Genomic DNA, 23,440 nt, shown 5'->3' with positions numbered 1-23,440 from the left:
GCCCAGCGCAAGTACATGTAATAAAAATTATTAGATGTACTTGCGCTGGACAATTTTTTGTGTGACACGGTGACAGAAAAATTCAGCGTGTTTTATATGTTCGTTCATGTGTATTCTTTCATTTTTCCTACTGTATACGACATATTCCATTAAAAGGACTTTTTTCTCACAGCGCGTCGCGTCGCCTCGAAATACTAGCCAGATAAATACATTTACTATTATGATGGTTTGGCAGGTACCAATTTTTTATAGATAAATAACAATATTTTTTGTTTAATTTTTACTAGGCTTATATCAGTTTTCTCTAACAAATAAATAACTTCTTGAGATCATTTTCAAGCTATAACTGCGAAATTGGTTATTTGTTTGTGACAACAAATTGTAATTTTTTTTATAATAATATATTTATGTTGTTTTAAATTTATTATAAATAAACACCATGATGTTTTTTGCAGTCACGTTTCACAAATTTTTATTCAATACTATATTTAGCTAAGATATTATAAATTAAAAATGTGATAATTCTTTTTAAAACATTATCTACGATAATCAATCTAAAAAGGTATTCCTGACAAAACTAATTTGAATGGAGAATACTGCATTTTGTTGTCATTAAACTACTTGTCCGCCGGCGCCACTGAGTAAAGATCGAATTGTAGATCGCACTCCTTACTTCAAATCAATTTCAAGTAGGGAGTCACGTGGGTCTGACGTAAGCAGTGTAGAAGTGTAAGTGATACGCCCATTTCAAATCGCATTGTGCCTCAACTTATAAAACAGCCTTAAGGTATTAAATAATGCTCAAAATCTCTCAAGTGATTTCTTAAATGTTGTTGTAGATATTCCAAATAACTTTAAACTATTGCTGTGCTCATTGGAAGTTCGTAAAATTTTTGTAATGGGTTCATTTTGACCATAATTTGTAGTGTGGAATGGAACGTTGAAAATCTCAGTGTTACGAGTTTTTCTAGTACTAACATTAAAACTTATTAAACTTAGTAACTCTGGATCTTGAACATATCCATTTATAATCTTAAAAAGGAAACATAAATCCGCTTGACACCTTCTATGATGTAGTGATGAGATATTAAGTATATCATAATATGTGTATTGCTGTCTAATAAAACCAATTTTGTAAGCACATACCCTCAAGAATTTATTTTGAACTCTCTCGATACTGTAGATGTCACTATTATGTGAAGCGAGGCCAAATGAGAGAACCATATTCCAAAACTGATCGAACTAAAGTATAACATTTTTAAAGTTTGTACTGAAAACTGATTACAGTTTCTAAGAATAAATCCCAACATTTTTAAAGCTTTAGCTGAAGTTTCGTTAATGTGATATTTAAAAGTTAATTTAGAATCAAAATTTATACCTAAATCTTTAATGTTATTACGTGCTTCTAAAGGTACATTATTTATACAATAATCATAATTTACAAACTCTCTTAATCTTCCAAAAGTAATTTTAAAACATTTTTTTATATTTAAGTATAGCATATTAACGACGTTCTACACCTTCGTTGCGGGGTGTGCCTCTCAGAGGAAAGGGGGAAACTTATATGCAAGCGAAAGTTGGTAACAATGCATTTATAGCAGAATACTCAAATCATATGTTTCCGTATTGAAGACTTTATAAAAATAAATTATAATAAATTACGGAAATTACGGAATAAATTACGGAATTAATTATAATAAATAAATTAAAAATAAATGGTACGGTAAACAATCCTCATTTTTTAATATGTTATTCCTTACAAAAAAACCTTTAATTTAAGCACAAATAATTGAAAATCGTAAATTTGGGTCAAGTTATTAACTTTTTAAAAATTCCCATAAGAGCCCATGTTAAAACTTAACTTTGACCCTTAATAGTAATTAAACGGCACGGTAAAACAATGTTTAAAAAATTAAGTATTAGTTTTTTTAAGTAAACTATAACATACTAAAATTTCATGCAAATCCTTAATTCTTTGGCGAGGGTGTAGAACGTCGTTAACCTCACACCAACTAGCTAAGCTTTTAATATCCTTCTGCAACAAAAAGGCGTCAACTAGGTTATTAACTATTCGAAATATTTTAAGGTCGTCAGCAAACATTAAAAATTTACTACTTTTAATGACTGAGGATATATCATTAACAAATATATTAAATAAGAGAGGCCCAATATGAGACCCCTGGCCCATACTGACGTCTACCAGATATGCAGGGTGTCCCGAAAAGATTGGTCATAAATTATACCACACATTCTGGGGTCAAAAATAGTTCGATTGAACCTAACTTACCTTAGTACAAATGTGCTGATAAAAAAAGTTACAGCCCTTTGAAGTTACAAAATGAAAATCGATTTTTTTCAATATATCGAAAACTATTAGAGATTTTTTATTGAAAATGGACATGTATCATTCTTAAGGCAGGAACATTTTAAAACAAAATTATAGTGAAATTTGTCTACCCCGTAAAAAAATTATGGGGATTTTGTTCCCTTAAATCCCCCCAAACTTTTGTGTACGTTCCAATTAATTCATTATTGGGGTACCATTAGTTGAACACGTTTTTAAAACTTTTTTGCCTCTTAGTATTTTTTCGATAAGCCAGCTTTTATCGAGATGCGGCTTCTTTTTCAATATATTTACGTAAAATTTTTATGGGGGTTTTGTTCCTTTAAACCCCCCAAATATTTGTGTACGTTCCAATTAAACTATTATTGTGGTACCATTAGTTAAACACAGTGTTTTTAAAACTTTTGCCCTTAGTCTTTTTTTCATAAGTCACCTTTTATCGAGATGTAGCTTCTTTTTCAAAATATACCTAAAAATGTAAATGGGTCTAGGACGTTTCATCGCCGCCGTTTCGATGCCGCCAGTTCGATGCCGATGCCGGCCGATTCATCGCCAGTCAATTAATCGCTATCTGATATATTTTCGAATTTTCGACAGTTACAATTATTATTTATTTTTAGTATTAATTAGGAATTCTAGGAAATGCGAGATATGACGGCGATGAAATGGACTGGCGATGAACCGGCGGCATCGAAACGGCCGGCGATGAACCGGCGGCATCGAAACGTCCCATTCCGATGTAAATTATAAATAAATTTTCAGATTATTAACAGGTCTCTATAATCATACTTAACCATATACAAATATGTAGTGGATTCGACAAATATTCAAAATATCTCGATAAACACTGGCTTATCGAAAAAGTACTAGGAGGCAAAAAAGTTTTAAAAACATTGTGTTTAACTAATGGTGCCACAATAATAATTTAATTGGAACGTACACAAAAGTTTGGGGGGGTTTAAAGGAACAAAACCCCCATAAAATTTTTATGGGGTGCACAAATTTCACTTTAATTTTTTTTAAGATGTTGCTGCCATGAAAATGCCACATGTCCATTTTCAATAAAAAATCTCTGAGAGTTTTCGATATATCAAAAAAAAATCGATTTTTTTTTGTAATTTCAAAGGGCTGTAACTTTTTTTGTGTGCACTATTTTATACTCGTGTAGGTAAGTGAGGTTCAATCAACCTATTTTTGACCGCAAAATCTGTGGCATAATTTATGACCAATCTTTTCGGGACACCCTGTATAACTACCGATCCACTCAAGTATTTTACTTCCAAATCCATAGCCTTGTAATTTAGCAATAAGCAGATCATGGTTAATTCTATCAAAGGCTTTAGAGAAGTCTGTGTAGATAGCCTCAACCTGACCCTTGTGGTCAACTGAATTAGAAATAAAATTTGTATACAATATTAAGTTCGTGCATGTAGACTTACCTTTAGAAAAGCCATGTTGTTGAACATCAAGTAAATCTTTACAATTCCAAGTTAAAAAGTTATTTACAAGACACTCAAATAGTTTGGGAAATACAGATTGGTTATAAACAGCCAGATAATTTTCAGTAGTAATTGCACAAGAGCTCTGAAATTATTGAATTTTTCCCGAGTGACACTTTGACAGTTTTAATTTCACGAGCCGAAGGCGAGTGAAATTATGTTAAATTATGTCAAAGTGTCACGAGAGCAAAAATTCTATATTAATTTCAAAGATCGTGTGCAATTTGTTGCGATTATTTCATGAATAAAACTGTTCAAAACCAAAATTTTATTGTAATTTATTTATGTAAGTACAAATTAGTACCATTAAACACACAGTTTTTATAAATATTTGACGATTGAAAGTCATCACTTTTATAATTTTTAAAACATTAATTGTCATTAATGTCACTGAATGCATTTTTTCGTAGCAACGAAGGGCACCTGACGTAATATACTTAACGACGGGATATTATCAAAAATTATCGGGTATAATATCACAAGAGAGTGAGAATAAATTGAAAATAATGCGACAGTTTTTCGAAAATTTGTTGTCTGGCAATAGACACGAGAGCCCGCAGGGCTCGAGTGGCTATTGCCCAATGACAACAAATTTGAGTAGAAAATGAAGCATTATTTTCTTATTTATTCTTACTGTCGTCTGATATTCGTAAGATTATTTTTTTAATACGTATATTATGGATATTTTCTTAAATGTGACAGTTGTCAAAACTAGGAAATTGGTAAACAAAAAAATTCTATCGGGAATTTTCTACAGTAGATAATTCTCAGTATAATTTTAATCTGATTGGACAGAATTAAACACGTGATCAAATATCTTACTATACGATTGGAAGTTAAAATCATTAAAAAATTAATTAATTTGCATTTTTGTAGCTTTCTATTGGTCAGAATCTCCTATGAATGAAATAATCAATATCATTTTTATTACCAGACTTTAAAATTGGTGTTAAATAACTAGTTTTCCAAAAATCAGGAAAGATGTCAGTACTCAATGAGGAATTAAATAAGTAGTGGATAGGTTTTACAAGAGTAAAAATGCAATGATTGAGTACATATGCTGGCAAACAATCTAGTCCAAGCGATAATTTCCAAGGCATCTTTAAAACACTATCAATTATGTCAGAGAGATCAATACTATAATTATTCACATTTACACTCTGCTGATAGTTAAAAATTGGGATCTGATTAGTTTTAAAATTAGAATATGTAGTTGAGAAAAAATTACCAAATAAATTACCTACGTCTTGAGCATTATCACCTGTACTATCACAAAAGAACATACTAGATGGCAGTTTATAACTTTTACGTTTGTTATTAATATACTTCCAAAAATGTCGAGGATTAGATAAAATCCCATTCTCAATATTATTCAAATACGAGGGTCGTTTTTTTTTTCAACCTACGTTTGTCCATAAAAAATTCCCGTGAAGCGTTTCGCCATTGCGGTGCGCAGTGGGCGACAGCTTATCTCCCCCGCTACACTCTACATTAATCCCGACTTCCAGGCATCAGTCTGTACTGTGCTACACACGAAACAACATGGCCGCGACAATTAGTTCTCCCGCCAAGTGTGTATTACGCGCTGTCATTCGCTTTCATTTGACACATCAAGGATGTGTCAAGTGTGTGTGTCAAATTAAACTTGTGGAAATTCCATTGCCAACGATGTTAAAGTGAAGCGACGGTTGTTTCTCACCGCTTCATCAACACGTTGAACAAGCTCATCTGTAACGACAGAATTGTGACCTTGACCCCCTTCCTCATCCACATCATTTCGTCCTTCTTTGAATTTTCGGCACCATTCACGCACAACTCCATCACTCATAAACCCTTCTCCGTACACTTGACACATCCTTGTGTGTGTCAAATGAAAGCGAATGACAGCGCGTAATTCACACTTGGCGGGAGAACTAATTGTCGCGGCCATGTTGTTTCGTGTGTAGCACAGTACAGACTGATGCCTGGAAGTCGGGATTAATGTAGAGTGTAGCGGGGGAGATGATGACTGCGCACCGCAATGGCGAAACGCTTCACGGGAATTTTTTATGGACAAACGGAGGTTGAAAAAAAAAACGACCCTCGTAGTTACTATAACATTGAGAGGAGACTTGTTTACATTCATATCTTAACTGAGAAAATCTTAAGTAATGGCTATTCCACGAATATACGACTGTCTTGGATTTTCGCGACAACGAATATTTTAGTGTGCAACATAATAAGTGCGAAAGTAAATGGCTCTAATAATTGTTCCAATAAACAACAATGTATTTTGCAATTTACTTTCGTTCTTCATAATTTGCACGGTAAAATATTCGTTGTCGAGATAATCCACAACAGTCGTATGTTCGTGGAATAGGGTATAATCATCCCTTCTACCAAATAATTTATACTGCTTATGTATTTTCTTTTTTAAATATATCAAAACACCAAAAGGCTTTCAGTGGCACCTGATTCAAGTAGCACAAAACGCCTTTTGGCGTCAGTGACAGTATATGTGTTAAAAACAACAAAAATCTCTCTCACCTGAGTTATATTCATCTGCTTTATTAACCAAGTCTTTAATATCTGGGGATGTATATAGCTGACTCTCCGTAAATCCTTGACAACCCTCTGCAATCTCTTCCTTAATTTCAGCTTTTAGTCCCATTTCTAATAAATACAAATACTTTTATTTATTTATTGACGGGATACCACCCAATTAAATCTATATGTACATAAAATATTACAATTATTATCTAGTGATACATTATAGTCCTGTCGCCAGGGGGGTACAACGGCCTCCTGTATTCAGATGGACTTACCCAAGTTTTTTTTATGTATTTTGACCTGTAGAACACGAATTTTTTGGGTAACAGTTGATCCGGATGTCGATAAGATTGTTATAAACCAAGAAGTTGAGGAATCACATAACAGCGATTTCTCGCAAAACAAAACATTTTTTTTGTATTTTTTGGGCCATTCTAACCAAAAAATGTTCCTACAATGTTTTTCGTAGGATGCATAGTTTTCGAGATAAATGCGGTTGAACTTTCAAAAAATCGAAAAATTGCAATTTTTGAACCCGAATAACTTTTGATTAAAAAATAAAATAGCAATTCTGCTTACCGCATTTGAAAGTTCAAGTCAAATTATATCGGTTTTAATTATTTGTATTGCTAAAAATTTATTATTTTATTGTTAAACAAAGCTATAAAACCTAGTGCTTGAGTGATGTTTTCAATGATTTCTCATTTAAAATCGAACGAGTAGGTAGAGGAGGTAAAAGTGCAAGCGGGGCTATTTCTACGTAGCATGCGTTAAAACGCATGTATTAGGCACGGGAAACACTATGTGTTTATAGCTTTTTTTAACAATCAAAAAATAAATTTTTAACAATGCAAATATTCAAAATAGATATTTACCTCAAATTTAACTCAAACTTTTAAAGGCGGTAAGCAGAATTGCTATTTTATTTTTTATTCAAAGGTTATTCGGGTTCAAAAATTGCAATTTTTCGATTTTTTGAAAGTTCAACCGCGTTTATCTCGAAAACTATGCATCCTACGAAAAAACTTGTAGGAACATTTTTTGGTTAGAATGACCCAAAAAATACAAAAAAATGTTTTGTTACGCGAGAAATCGCTGTTATGTAATTGCTCAACTTCTTTGTTTATAACAATCTTATCGACATCCGGATCAACTGTTACCCAAAAAATTCGTGTTCTACGGGCCAAAATACATAAAAAAAACTTGAGTAAGTCCATCTGAATTAAGAAGGCCGTTGTACCCCCCCTGGCGACAGGACTATTAAACATAATAAAAAAATATTAAAATTTTTTTTTAAAAAACGGTTTTTTTTTAGTTACGAGTGACTAAAATTAAAAATATAAAAAATCAACTAAAAAGCAAAAAATAAAAAAAAAATTAAAAAATCTAACACATCCGTCAAAGAAAAGCGTGGCGCATGTTCATCGAATAAACGGTTTTCGCCCCACGCTTTTCTTTAACGAATGTGTTAGATTTTTTCAATTCTTTTTATTTTTTGCTTTTTAGTTGATTTTTTTATAATATTTTTAATTTTTGTCATTCGTAACTAAAGAAAAGCGTTTCTTAAAAAAAATTTTTTCATACTTTTTTATTTTTTACTTTTTAGTCTTACACTTAAACATTAAAATATATCGTCATGTTTATTAAAATATGTATAAAACATATGATGTACTAACATGAAAAGTAGTCGGAATCAGCAAAAAATTTCAAACTTTATTGTTTATTAATGAAGCATAACGTAAACAATTAACGTAAAAAGTGAAATTATGTATTGTTCATATCATTAGCTATACAATCCGTAAAAGTTTCAAGTTTTTTACATTGTAAAAAACAAGAGAAGTTAAGCGTTTTCCAATAAAATCGTTTTTTTTATTTAAACAATTAATAAACATGAAAAAAAAATTGTTATTGACTATTCGTGTATTGTTCCCGCGAATGCATATGTCTGCAAATTTTCATTCATTTGCATTGAAGAAAAGGCAGTCAAATTAACGTCTAAAGATTTGACGCAAACTATTGAACTAAATAAAAGCGTTTAAAAATATAGTAAATATGACAAAAATTGGAGATGCAGCCATATAGAAAAAACAAATAAATATTAAAATAGGACTTCCTAATGAGAAATCGAACGAGTCTTAAAACAAGCTGCACAATAAAACTAGTTTTTAAGTGTTAAAAAGCAACAAAGTAATTCTAGTTTTACCTATAGAGTGAATCTAAGTGATTGTTCTTACGGCAAGTACAAAAACTGTGAGTACAAACATTTACGCTAAATCCACGTAAACAGTAATCAATTTTGGATATAAAACAACAACTTTTTATACCTACCTGCTATTACTTCTGGTACCAAAGGGACAGGACCGGACTTTTAAAATTTATCGATGACAATAATAATAATTGAAAATTGATAGTTTTCCGCCTCTTGGGGCTCCTGATCGAGAACTGGAGCATAATTAACCAAATACAAATATGAAAAAATCTTTTGCCACTGTCACAAATGAAATTCAGACCGTTTTAGGAATATTTTTACAAGACATTCTAGGCTTGACCTTCCTTTTTACGAAAGGGTCAATATAAACTTCAATGAACTCGAATTCGAATTTCCAGATACGTATTTTTTACCAACTGTCAACACGGTTCCTCCCTGGACTATTTCTATCTCAACTATAAATACCAAACTCTCAATACATAAAAAAAACAGATAACCATCCCAAAGTATTATATCAATATGCCCTCCAAGAACTCAAGACCTACAGTAATCATAATCTTATATATATACCGATGCCTCTAAAACCATAGAGGGAGTGGGAGCAGCATTTATGTTCAATAAAACTAAAATATTAATTAAACTCCCGAAATTAACTTCCATTTACACAGCCGAGTTAACCGCTATCCTCAACGCAATAAATTTTGTGTTAGAAAATAATATGAAAATCCTGTCATTATTACGGATTCCATAAGTTCTGTAACTGCCTTAAATGACCTATATCCTCGTCATCCAAGTCTACTACTTATTAAATCAGCATTACACCAATTGCAAACTATGAATATCAATGTCAACTTTGTATGGATTCCATCACATATCGGAATTGCTGGCAATGAAGAAGTAGAATCCTTGGAAAAACTAGCAGTATTAAGCACGGAAGCTCTAGAAATCAGAAGCATTCCACATCTAGATGTAAAACCTGTAATCAAGAACTTAGTAATCAATGCTTGGCAGACGAAGTGGAATCAATCAACATCCAAACTGCGAGAAGTAAAACATTCGATAGTACCTTGGAAATCAACCGTAAATAAGCAATTACATCAAACCATTCTCTCTCGTTTGAGAATAGGCCACACCGCCATCACCCATAAACATCTGCTGGAGAGTGAAGTAAAACCCCAGTGCTACGTATGTGATATTGTGCTCAGTGTTCGCCACATTTTACTGGAGTGTCCTCTCTATTGCATGGAGAGACTTCAATATAAACTACAAGACACCTTACAAGCAATATTAAGTGACGGAACTGATATGAACAATTTGACATCATACTTGTATTTAGGGATTGCAATCCAGCAGCATTTTCAATCCAGCTGGATTTTTGCAAGATTGGCCTAAATCAAAATAAAAAACGATTTTAATGTTTTTTGTCTGTATTCTAAATTTCTAAACAACAGAAACATGAATTATTTAGATTTGTGAAATTGAGACCTATTTCGCACAGAACTGCACATACAGCCGGTTGCGGAGAAGACCCTTTCGGCCTCGAAGCTGGTCGGTTATAAGGTCATCAGATAGTCATAGACCATGGACAAATGATCGCCTTTCATTCCTTCTGTCTCATAAACGGCCATTTCCTTTTCCAAAATCTTTTCATAATATTTTAGAACCAGTTTTTTTTTTGGTTATAAAAGTTTTCTCTTTCTCGTTTCAATTCAATCTCAAGTTCTTGCTCAAAATTAAAATTCACGGGCTCCGGATTAGTTGGCCCGTCTTCTTCCAATATGGCCTCTTGCACTGGTTCCACAATCACTTGTTTATCTATACGACTCAACAAATTTTTCATCTCTTGTCGCATTGCATTCTTTTTCGGGCTGGGAAATAACCAGGATTGTTTAGTCCTTCGTCATATTTTTTGGATTTTGTAAGTATGTATACTAATGTACCTGTAACTTCAGAGGGGCGCCGTTCCGCGATTCTGTTGAGTAATGCTTCCAAAGGATCGGCACTGAGGCTAGAGTCCTGGCTATTTAGTTTTTCTAAGACAAATTCCATGGTTGTGTCGGCCGTTATCAAAGTGGACTCTCTTCTTCAAAGAGCTTCTACAGACAGTTTCACCGGTTTAAGAGTGGCGATCAACTCATCGATTATTGATCAGTGGCCAGCAGAGAATATTATCGCAGAATCAATTACTATCAACGCTTAATCGGTGCAAACTTTTAGGCTGTAGAAACTTTCCAGTATACTGAGCTACTGCTAGCGCGATAGAATGGCAAGCTACCGACTCACGTATTTGAAAAAAGAGGCTAATCAACTTAATTAGAATTTGATACGTTTGCGGATCTGCGCTGCTGGATACAGCACGCTTTGCTGGATCCAGCATGTAACAAAAAGCGCTGGATCCAGCTGGATTGCTGGCTGGATCCAGCAATTGCAATCTCTACTTGTATTCTATAAATGTACCTACTAAATAAATTGTAAACCTTTTAATTGTACTGCGCCAATGACCCTTTGAGGTTGAGGCATAAATAAATAAAAAAAATAATAAAATAAGATAAAGCACATAACAAATAATATAAATCACCTAAATTACAAAAACTTTTTTACACAATGTCACTGTTTTACGCAAAGGAGATAAAAAAAGTGGAGAATGCCTACCAAAATTGCAGCGATGAAATTTAATTTCAAAATTTTGAGATAATCTAGTAACTCTAGAGGGAACATTAAAATCAATTAGAGACAGTAGATCATTGCAGTTCATTATTGAATTCAATAGTTTATGTAGAAACCAAACATCAGCATAAATCTGTCTGGAAGATAGCTTAGGAAGGTTTAATGTATTTCTAATTTCTGGGTAGGAATGGTCACTTAAAGGTTTGTGTAATTTAAAACTTAAATATCTAATGAATTTATTTTGAACTTTTTCAAGATTGGGTGTAATGATCAACTAGGGAAATGAAAATCAGTCTGATTGAATTAACGTTATGCAGACATCTAGAGGTTCTGATAATGAAGCCTAACATTTTAAATGCCTGGTTATTCATATAATCAAAATGAGCACAAAAATTTAGTTTGGAATGTGATTGAACAGCTAGATCTCTCACCATTGATACAGCGTTCAGTGGTTCTTCAGCTAATTTGTAATTATAAAAGAGGTTGTCAATTCTTCTACAGAAACTAATAAAGTGACATTTTCCAACATTAATGCTCATTTGGTTCCAATTGCACCATGCCATAATTTTATTAATATCAAGTTTTTCACAATCTGACACAGATTCGATAATTCTATAGATTTTTAAATCGTCAACAAATAGCAGAAATTTAGAGTTAATTTGAGATTTAATGTCATTAACAAATATATTAAAAAGGAAAGGCCCCGTAAGTAGCTTCGTTGTGGAACACCAGATGTTACGGAAATTTCACTAGATTGAAAGTGTTTAATCTTAACAAATTGTATTCTGCTGTTAGGTAACTACACAGCCAGTTATACAGATTGCCTGTAAATCCAATAGCTTCAAGCTTGTTGCACAACAATTTATGATTCACGATGTCAAATGCTTTGGAGAAATCTGTATAAATAGCATCTATAGTATTTTTACTACAAAAGCGATATTACGTAGGTCAAAATTTTTGACGTAAGACAACTGTCAAAACATTAGAATGTGACTTTTCATTATTGCCATGTTTATAATAAACATGGCAATAATGAAAAGCAGTGGCGGCTCGTATAACTTTAGGAAGGTAGTGCCAGAATCCGGGCAGCTGCCTAAATTTTTTGTGGCGGTTTTACGATATGGTCAAAAAGGATATAAAATATAAATAGAGTATCACGATAAGCTGAATTTAATTGGGTTTTTATATTTAACTTACCAAGCATTGAAAAGCTAAAAACGTTATTCATGTGCACTTTAGATTTTTCATGGGATTTCAATTTCTCCCATATATGTACAAGATCATCGGTGCCTTTGTTTGACCAAGTCTCGTCACCTTCAAACAAAACGCATACAAAACAGAAGAGTTTATTAGTTTGTTCGCAACCACACAACCAGCTATTTTTATCATAAATAATTTTATTAAACTTACGACAGCGAAGTTTTTGTCCATTTCCACTTTGTTTTTCAATTTTTAAATCGGGTAAAGGCCGACCGAGTTCTTTAATTTGTAGTTTTTTTTCTAACGAAAAACCACCAAAAGAGTTTTTTAATATACTAATTTGATTCATTGTCAATAAATAAATTAAACGTAGAAAATAATCAAAATATTATTTTTATACCTACGACACCCACGATCACAACGCACTAACTAATAATTACAAATTAAAAAATATAGTAGAGTATAAACACAAATATACAATACAGTAGTAGACAATAAACACAATAGCGTCAAGCGAACGCGTAAAGAAACTAGAAATATGTAGATCTAAAACATTGTATCTTAAGATCCACTAACTTCCTTTTCGAGATTTCGAGCCTGGCACGGAGACTCCAATTTAAACGTATGTTAAAAGTGCAATACCGCTCTCTCTCTGTCACTTACACAGGATGCTCATACAATCTTTCTCTTTTCTCACGAGCCACTATGCCGTTCGGCACTGGGATTTTTATGATTTTCATCCTTTATCCGGTCAGCTGTGGGTGGCCAGAGTCGGTAGATTTGCATTGCGCTACACAGTTGCCAGATTTGATATAATTTATAAAAATAAAGAGAAATATTCACAAAAAAAATAAACAGGCATTAAAATGTTTTTAAGATAAAAAATATGTTTCTGCATAGTTAGCAAGGTAGTGCCATGGCTCTATGGCACTACCTCACGGGCCGCCACTGATGAAAAGTCACATTCTAATGTTTATAATAAACATGGCAATAATGAAAAGTCACATTCTAATGTTTTGACAGTTCTCTTACGTCAAAAATTTTGACCTACGTAATATCGCTTTTGTAGTAAAAATACTATACCTGTAGTCTCCTTTACAGAGAATCAGATATGTACTCGTATTGTGAGAAAAGTAAAAGATTTGTCGAAGTGGATCTACCTGAAAGAAAACCATGTTGCTCTTCAATTAGTACATTGCATAAAGGTATTTTAATAGAGTCGCATATTATATTCACTAGAATTTTTGGAATAGAAGAAAGAATACTTATATTATTGGTCTGTAGTTAGCTATATTACTTCTGTCACCTGATTTATGAATAGGAACAATAAAGCTAGATTTCCACAAACTTGGACAAATACCTGAATCAAGTGGAAGAGAAAACAGAAAATATAAGGGACGGGTTAAAGTGCATCTACATTTTTTTAATAGTTTAATACATCATATTATTTAACACTACTTTTACTAGAGTATATTTTTGACGGTTTTTGATGTAACTTTTAAAGAACAGCCTGCCAGCCTGGATTGACATGAAATTTGCCATACACATAGCTAACATGTCAAAGAAAAAAGTGATATTGTGCCGATGTGCGCTTTTGCCCTGGGGGTGAGTTTCACCCCTTCTCGGGGGTAAAAAACATACATTCAAAATAAGTCCGGAATTCGATAAACTGACTAATTATTTTAAGCAACTTTTACTCTATAGAGTTTTTCACTAAGTCAATACTTTTCGAGTTATTTTTGAGTGAAGTCAACAAAGTAAAGACACGTTTTTAGATGATTTTTCGCAAATAATTCAAAAACTAAGTATTTTATTGAAAAAAACATCCTTAGAAAAAATATAGCCCGTAAAAAGTGAAAAAAAAAATGGTGTATGCATGAAGTCTCTAGACCTAGTCGAAGCAGAGTTATAGCTAATGAAAATTAAGTTCATATTCGCCAAATTCCAAATAGAGTATTTCAACGTGAAATAACCAAAAAATGAAGCACTTTTTCGAGAAAACTCATTAACACTTTTTTAGTGTTTGAAAAAACCTTTTTTTTGTTTTTATAAATAAAAAATTTCTAGCATCAAATGTAAGCAAGTTACGCTCAAAATACAATTGGTCCCTTTTGTTTTTGCAAAAAAAATCTTGAAAATCACCCCCTAATTAGCAATTTAAATGAAATTAATCATTAACGCTTCACAAGTTGCTTTACTTATGTTGTGTTTATATGATCTGTAAATTTCATCGATTCAACTTGCTTATTTTTGAAAAAAAAATTGGTTTTATAGTAAAATTTTTAATTTTGAAAAAAAAAGAAAAATATTTTTCTCAAAATAACTTAAAAATTATTATAGGTACCAAAAATCCCAAACAGTTAAAAAAGTCTGCTTTGCTTTTCTGAATATCTTGGATTTTTTGTTTTTCTGTAAGACAAAGATTGGTTAAGATTTGGTGTTTCCAAATTTGCATACACTAGTGATTAGTGACCCGTTCAAGCCATTTCAACTACAGCCCTTTCAAAAATAAGGACATTGAACTGATGAAACTTACAGATCATATAAACAATACATACACCAGTACAGCAACTTGTGAAGTGGTAATGATTAAGTTTTTTAACAAAAAACGGGGACCAACTTTATTTTGAGCGTAGCTTGTTTGAACTCACCCCCAGGGCAAAAGCACACATTGGCACAATATCACTTTTTGGCTTGTTAGGTATGTGCGATGTGATATTAACCTACTTGTATTGTAACTTGTATTGCATTTTCTGTAACTTTAAATATTGTGTAGACAACTTTATTCTGCTAGTGTTTGACATAAGTTAGTGTCACTGCCAAGTTATTCTTAAACTCATTTTGTTAGCGTTATGTACAATTTTATGTTGATTAAAACCTTATACTACAGGTTTTACTTTATCATTTCAATTTAATCAACATAATGGAGAAGTATCTAAGACCCGAGAGGTTCGAAGGGATCCATCTCTGCAATCAACAGCAAAGGAATGGGACCATTGAAAAAGAACTTTTATGAACTTTTTGGCTGCCCAGGTTGTCACCCCTGCTGTTTCTGCTGGACCACTCCTAGATATTAACAATATTAAGCTAAAACTGTTAATAAATCATATTTCGCCACGAGTATATACCTTGATAAGCGATTGTGACACTTACAACAAATCCTTTAAATAACCTCGAAATTTTTAATATATCAGTTTCCCGCTTTAAAAATCATATTTCTTCCCTAACTTTTTAACTTTTTAATACTTTTGGCCAGAGCTTTTGTATTGTGATTAGTGTTACATGACCTGTATGTATTAGATAACTGAAAACCGTTATACCTTGGAAAATTTCTGAATTGATTTATGTGTTATATTTTGTTTGTAATTGTACTGATCTACATGTTATCTTATTCTTTTTACTTTTTTGTAACTGTACTACTCATAGAATTATTTTTTCTCAAACCACTTTGTTATGTTATATTATGATAATTTAAAACAGTGTAACATTTATATCTGAATAGGGCTTGCCCGTGAATAAATAAATAAATAAATAAACAATCTTTAAAACAGTTAGCTAAGGAGTGCAATTTTACTGCTGTAGATGCTGATATTAATAAAAATGATACGATCAGTGGAGCTTTTATAGCTGGAATGACGTCCACAAATATACGATCACGATTATTAGAGAGTCTGACATTAGCTTTGGAAGAAACTTATAATATAGCTATTTCAATGGAAATTGCAGAAATCAACTCTCAGGTTTATGCAAGTCAAAATCCAACACTCAGTGTTCTACCTGGTAACTAGCAATTTGAGTCACAGAGGTCTCCAACGAATTCTGAACTTGTCACTGTGACAGCTGCTACTAACTCTACTGCTAACTCTTCTAGGTCAGGACACAAATGTTTTTTCTGCGGTGGGCCAATACATCCAAGGGAACTGTCCTGTTCGCGAATCCATCTGTAGATCCTGTAATAAAAAGGGGCACTTTGCAAAGGTTTGTTGCTCCAAGAGCACTAGTGCATCTACCAATGTATCTGAAGGCTACGACAACTGTAAAGCCTGCATTCTTGCTGCTACTCCTGCTTCATTGAAGAAAGCTATCGTGCCTGCTTTTATAAAAGGCCTTCGTGCTGATGCCCTTATAGATACAGGTAGCTCTGTCAGTTTTGTTAATGAAGACTTTGCTAACATGTACAAACTCCATAGGAAGCCATGTATGCAGACTGTTTCTATGGCCTCATTATCGCATTCCTCTCAAATTAAAGGTGTAACATGTCAAAATATTAAAATTGGTGACCCCTCCTACGACAACATTAATTTACTTATAGTTAAAAATACAGTCGGAAAAATGAAAGAATACCAGTGAGCGATCACATCAATCACTTATTTTGTATTTGCTCTCTTTTTCGATAAATAACAAATGTTTGTTATAGAAAAAGACAGCAAGTACAAAATAAGTGATTGATGTAATCGTTCATGGGTATTCTTTCATTTTTCCGACTGCATCTGTGCTGATCTAATAATTGGTCATGATGTTCTATCTAACCACTCGAGTCTAGAGTTTGAATTTGGAGGATCTAAAGAAGTATTCAAAGTATGTAGCGTCGTTTCCTACAGTTCCTTTGTTTTGTAACCTGAATTCAAATTGTAAACCAATCGCAGTAAAATCATGCAGGTACAGTGCTGAAGATCAGATTTTTATTAAAAATGAGGTGAAGAAGCTTTTAAGCGATGACATTATTGAAGAAAGTCAATCCCCTTAGAGAGCGCAAGTCCTTATCACCAAAAACGAAACTCACAAGAAGCGCCTTGTCATTGATTATTATTCTCAGACAGTTAATCGATTCACACAACTTGATGCCTATCCACTACCAAATATCGAGGAAATGGTTTCCAAAGTGTCGCAATTCACTATCTTTAGTGCACTAGATTTTCAAAGTGCATACCATCAGGTCCCAATCCTTTCACATGAAAAGCTGTACACAGCCTTTGAAGCCGCTGGTAAACTGTACCAATTTCGACATATTCCGTTTGGTATTACCAATGGTGTAGCCAGTTTCCAAAGAACAATCAACTGCCTCATACGCACAGAAAATATTGAAGGGACATATACCTACCTTGATGACATAACTGTTTGTGGCAAGACAAAAGTAGAACATGACAAAAATCTTGAGAACTCTCTGAAAGCCACAGACAAATACGTCTTGACTCTAAACAAAACGAAGAGCAAATTTAATCAAACAGTAATAAACTTACTTGGTTATACTATAGGCCCAAACCATATCATTAAGCCAACCCTTATTAAAAATGTATCCACCGAATGACACTGTATGTCTCAGAAGGGTATTGGGTATGTTTGCTCATTATTCAAAATGGATTCCCAACTTTTCCGAAAAGGTCCACACATTAGCTCATGTCAACAATTTTCCTTTAAGCAAAGATGCTTTTTATCATGTTTTGAAAATCTAAAATCTATAGTTGCAAAGTTGTCTGTTCATGCTATCAATGAAAATATGCCATTTGTTGTTGAAACCGATGCTTCAGAACACTCAATTGCTGCTACCTTGAGTCAGGATTCCAGACCCATTGCTTTCTTCAAGATCATTTAACTCTAGCGAGCTGAACCATTCTGCTGTGAAGAAAGAAGTGTACACTATCGTTGAATCTCTAAAGAAGTAGCATCATTTTCTTATAGGAAAGCCTTTCACAGTCATCACTGATCAAAGGTCTGTAACATTTATGTTCAACACGAAGCATTCCAGCAAAATTAAAAATGAAAAAGTACAAAGATGGCGACTTGAATTGACACCTTATAAATATGACATTGTGTATCGACCAGGAAAAGACAACCTAGCAGCAGATGCTTTATCACGCACCTGCTCTTGCACTACTACCACGACGGCAGGTGCATCAAAACTCAAGTCACTTCACACAGCAGTTTGTCATCCAGGAGAAACACGTATGTTTCACTGGATAAAATCAAAGAATTTACCTTTCTCTCTCGATGAAGTTAAGAATATGACTCGTGACTGTCAAGTATGTGCTAAAATCAAGCCTAGGTACTTTAAGAATGAGGGACCTCTTCCGAAGCTCATAAAAGCCACATCTCCCTTCGAATGCCTTAGTGTCGATTTTAAAGGACCAGTGCCTTCAAATACCAATAATTGTTATATTCTTACAGTAATAGATGAGTATTCCAGATTCCCATTTGCTTTTTCAATGTAGTGACATTAGTGAGGAAACGGTAATCAAGAATTTAAATAACTTTTTCATGATGTTTGGAACGGAACGCCTGCATATATCCATTCGAATAGAGGGACTCAATTTCTATCAGCTGAAGTCAAAGAGTTTCTCAACTCCAGAGGAATCGCTACAAGTAGAACTACTGCTTATAATCCTCAAGGAAATGGTCAAGTGGAGAAGTTGAATTCTACTGTCTGGAAAGCTATCTAACTGCCCTGTGAATCATATGAAGCACCTACTGAGACTTGGGAACAATATCTACCAAATGTTCTGCATTCCATTCGGTCATTGTTATGTACCACAAATAACTGTATGCCACATGAAAGAATGTTCGTGCACACACGTAGATCTCCAAATGGGAATACAATACTGTCGTGGCTAGCAGAATCAGGGCATTTCTTGATGAAAACGTTCGATTGGAAAAGCAAGTATCTCCCTATCGTAGAAGAAGTAGAGGTAATAGAAGCAAATCCTGAATACTCTTTTGTTAAACTGAAAGACATACTTTGTGAGGGAGAAATACTAGAGATACCAGATCAAGAACCAGTGTTGGTAGAGGGCCTACATGAGTTACATTCGAGCCTCAATGAATCCTCATCTACACCACACAAAACATGCAGCCCCAGGTAGATATATCTATATCTCCCCCTCCACCGGCTCCATTACATGTTGCAGAACCCCCAGAGTGTTCTCGACGAAGTTCAACAACACCTTCAGGAGCTCCTAGAAGATCTGAAAGAGTTCATCATATACCACGGTATTTGGAAGACTATAGTGTGGGAGAATGATGTGATATTAACCTACTAGTATTGCATTGGCTGTAACTTTAAATAGTGTAGACAACTTTATTCTGCTAGTGTTTGACATAAGTTAGTGTCACTGCCTAGTTATTCTCAAACTCATTTTGTTAGCGTTATGTACAATTTTATGTTGATTAAAACATTATACCACAGGTTTTACTTTACCATTTCAATGTGTATGCCAAATTTCATGTCAAACCAAGGGATTCTTTAAAAGTTAGAGGTTTTGCAATATTTTACCGTTAGGTACTGTACTACCAGAGTATATAGATTTAGAGTAGAGAGAGAGTATAATATTCTTTGTTACTACTAATTTACTTAGCTTACCTGAGTTGGCGGAGTTATCTTCTAGTTCAAGTTCATTTTTGAAGTTTTCCAGATCTATGGATGTGTTTAGCGGGCTCTCTAGATCTTTTTGGTTATATTCAAGAAACTCTTTCTTAATTTCAACTTTAAATTCCATAGCTAAATAATATAAAACTATCGCAAACAATGAATTTTTATTTTATTTTATAACCATTTTAAACCAACCACCCTTCTGTCACAAGCCAGCCGTCAGTCAGATCCAGTGTTGCCAGATGATCAAAACGAAAATGCTGCAGAAATTATCGTTATTTAAATGATTTTATCGTACAACCAACTGCCCTTAATTTTTCGGTAGAAATCGTCAAATTTCGGTAGATTTTATTTTTTACTTGTTTTGCTATCGCATTGCAAAAAAGTGATACTTCAGGTATGAGTATTTAAAAACTACCTTCATCATCATAATATGATGAATATGAATGAGTATTTACGTATACGTTAAAAAAATGTATTTTCTCGACTTTTATAGCATTTTCTTCATTTTTTTTAATCCAAAGTAACTGGAATGAGCCGCCTAACAGACGCAATACTTAAATATCAAGGATGCTTTAGTTTTGTTATAATGAATAAATTTATTTATAACAAAATAAAACTGCATATTTTTTCCTGTTGTAGACTTTTTAGAAAAATTTACCACAGGTCTACCTCAGTCCCAATACAAATCCTCATCTTTGTTCAAAATAAAAATCTTTGTTAGGATAATAAATAACAGTTATGTTATTAACATTTTTTATAAATTAAAGTAAATATATGTATTTATAAAATAAGCAAAAAAAGGTTTTTTTTCGATCAATTGTTTATGCATTTCAAATAATTCAGAAATTATCGTACATTTATATTCATATTGATCGTACACTTCCCGGCATAAAAAACTGGTACACTTTTTTTTCCCAATGTAAACCTGTGTTCAAACTTGACACAATGGTTCGTGAATCACTTCGTTGTTGCCATTACAGATAATGGAATTGCACTAAATCTAAATAAAAAAAAATAACATTTAAAATTATATCAAGTTTATAGATAGGTATTATTTTTATTATCATTAATAACAAAAAACCGTATCTAATGAATTTAATAAACAGAGAGAGGGTTAAGTTAATCTTAAAAAATCCACTTATAATTGAATGATTAAACATAATAAAAAGCAATAGGTCCAGTCCTCGATGACTTATTTAATTACTTAACATCTGTCAGATTTGACAAGTTGGTCAAAGTAATTTTTTACGATGCCACTTCAGTGTGATAAAACGAGAATAATTTCTAAAATAGAAGATGGGTGGTCTGTCCGAAAACTGGCTTAAGAGTTGAATAATATTATAGATGAACTGGCAACGATGCTCTAGAAATTAGAATGACACATTTGGCAAGACCCACTTACACAACTTGAAAAACACGATTTTCGGTTATAAGAGTTGTACCAGTTTTTTTTTTGACGCGAAGTGTACATCCTACATTACCTTAAATTATCGTACAAATACGATAATTATCGTACGTCTGGCAACACTGTCTGTAAATATTCCGTCGACATCACATTTTTGTCAAAGTCAAATATCTGACAACTGTGAATGGAAGTGTTTGTTTTGTTGTGATAAAAATGTAAATAATGGAGACAGAAATAATACACCTGGCAAATATTTTGCGACCCACTAGCCGTGACGTATTTTCAGGCAAAGGTAAATTATGCTTATCTGCAAACTATCTAAACAGGTTGAATTGTGCAATCGACTTGAACATCCAAGAAGATGTGAATTCTTTTCATATTGTTCAAACAAGCAACACAAAGAGTAATCTTATAGGAGACACTCAATTTTTGTTGGATCTGATTAAGAAGACTGCCAGCTTAAAGCTTACCCCCGATGAAACCACTGAATATACTGAGGTGGACATAACGAAATTCAGAAACATAAGGACTCTAGAGATTATTAAATTAGATGTGCATATTGTGATTGGTTTACAGAAACTTAGATCCCAAATAGTAGAACTGACTTGCAGCAAAAATTTAAAATCCATAAGTGAGGTGTTAGAAAAATGTGGTGCTGATAACAGCCAACCGTTTAGTTGGAATGAACTGAAGACTGCTAATTTTTCATATAATAATATTGTAGAAATTGACAATAGTTTTGAATGTACTCTCTCTTTGAATACTTTGGATCTTAGCCATAATCACCTGAACAAAGCAAATTTCGTAAATTTACTTCCAAATTTAAAGCATTTGAATATTTCCTACAACAGACTGGAAAACGTCCCAGACTTTAAAGGCCAGATAAGGTCTAGATTACAAATTTTAGTTTTAAACAATAACTTCATAGAAAGTCTCAATGGTCTAACATCAGTTTCCAACTTACAGCAGCTAGATTTAGGACATAATTGTTTGCTAGATCATAAAGCCTTCCTTTCAATATCCCATCTAGTTTCCCTTCAATGGCTAAATCTGCAAGGTAATCCGTTGGGTTTTCATCCACACCATAGACAACTAACATGCAATTATTTGAACAAAAATGCTAGTACAGTCAAGTTTTTGCTTGATGGTGTACTTTTGAATAAAAATGAAAAAAGCCTAACTGGATCTCTATATCCCATAACACAAACGATTCAAACATCTTTGTCCTCAACAAATTCACTGGAATCGTCAGTAGCTTCGCTTCATGAGAAACCGAGGAAAATTAGGCAGGTTACTATTGAAGATGCCAATGTTGTTAAAGAAGAGAAACCTATTTTAACTCCAAATTCGTCTTCACAGCATTTGGAAATAAAGAGACAGGTAAGTTGGTTTATATTGATATATTTATTTGTATCAACTGATCCAAAATTATTGTCATCATAGTAGGCTATGAAGGACAGAGGTAGCTATATAGCTCTATGTCTATCATTAATTCAGATATGCTTGTCAGTTTACGTCAACTTTGATATTTCAAGCTTTAGTAAACAAAATTATTATTAAAAATCGTTTTCACTGATGAACAGAAACAATATAATGTTCGAAATGTATTTTAGCAAAGATCAAAGAATTAAAAGAGAATGGGTTTACTCCAACTGAGATGTTTTTAAAGATTTTTTTTATTATTAATAAACGGGGCAAGCCCATTGACAAAAAATATACAATTAAGCAACATTTATAAACATTACAAACAAATACTAAATAAAATACAAAATCATAAAATAAATATGTATATAGAATTACAATTAAACACTGTGAAAAATAGTATTTTCGATTATATGATTGTGAAAATTATAATCCCTAATAAAGAGTTAGCGAAAAAATTTATTTTTTGAGGAATATCAGTAAAAAACATCATTTCTGTTTGTGGGTCCACGAAAATTATAATACTAAAAAGTTCTCAGAAATAATTGTTTTCGTCGGCAGAAACAGAAAGGGAAATAATTGTTTTCGTCGACATCTATTATGAACTAAATCTTTCCGTTATAAATATTTTGGGAGTTATAATCTTCACGGACACCCATATAAAAGAGAAATGTATCGCCAACACTTATCAAAGAGTTATTATTTTCACTGGAAATGTATTAGGAATCACATTAATCATAGGTACCAGCGGTCTGACCAGACCTGTATTCACAGAATAATTAGTTTGACGAAAAGGAAT

General features: G+C 33.0%; 2 protein-coding genes across 2 annotated transcripts in view; one reads left to right on the top strand and one right to left on the bottom strand.

The window, feature by feature from the left end:
- The window catches only part of LOC126887402 (zinc finger protein 420-like), a 35,196-nt gene extending 15,157 nt beyond the window's left edge, over positions 1-20,039 (bottom strand). Inside the window, exons 1-2 of the mRNA XM_050654909.1 lie at positions 19,803-20,039; positions 6,370-6,495 (exon numbers count right to left, since the gene is read on the bottom strand). Of these exons, the coding sequence (XP_050510866.1) occupies positions 6,370-6,495; positions 19,803-19,938 (262 nt within the window). The 5' untranslated portion in view covers positions 19,939-20,039. The remainder of the gene's footprint in view (positions 1-6,369; positions 6,496-19,802) is intronic.
- A 1,335-nt stretch (positions 20,040-21,374) lies between these two features.
- LOC126887401 (serine/threonine-protein kinase 11-interacting protein) overlaps positions 21,375-23,440 on the top strand; it is a 33,893-nt gene continuing 31,827 nt past the window's right edge. Inside the window, exon 1 of the mRNA XM_050654908.1 lies at positions 21,375-22,599. Within this exon, the coding sequence (XP_050510865.1) occupies positions 21,442-22,599 (1,158 nt within the window). The 5' untranslated portion in view covers positions 21,375-21,441. The remainder of the gene's footprint in view (positions 22,600-23,440) is intronic.

This window comes from Diabrotica virgifera, chromosome 6, assembly GCF_917563875.1.
Source record: "Diabrotica virgifera virgifera chromosome 6, PGI_DIABVI_V3a".
In the NCBI taxonomy this organism is placed as follows: Eukaryota; Metazoa; Arthropoda; class Insecta; order Coleoptera; family Chrysomelidae; genus Diabrotica; species Diabrotica virgifera.
Note: the sequence above shows the minus strand (reverse complement) of the source record. Positions and strands in the feature narration are given on the sequence as shown.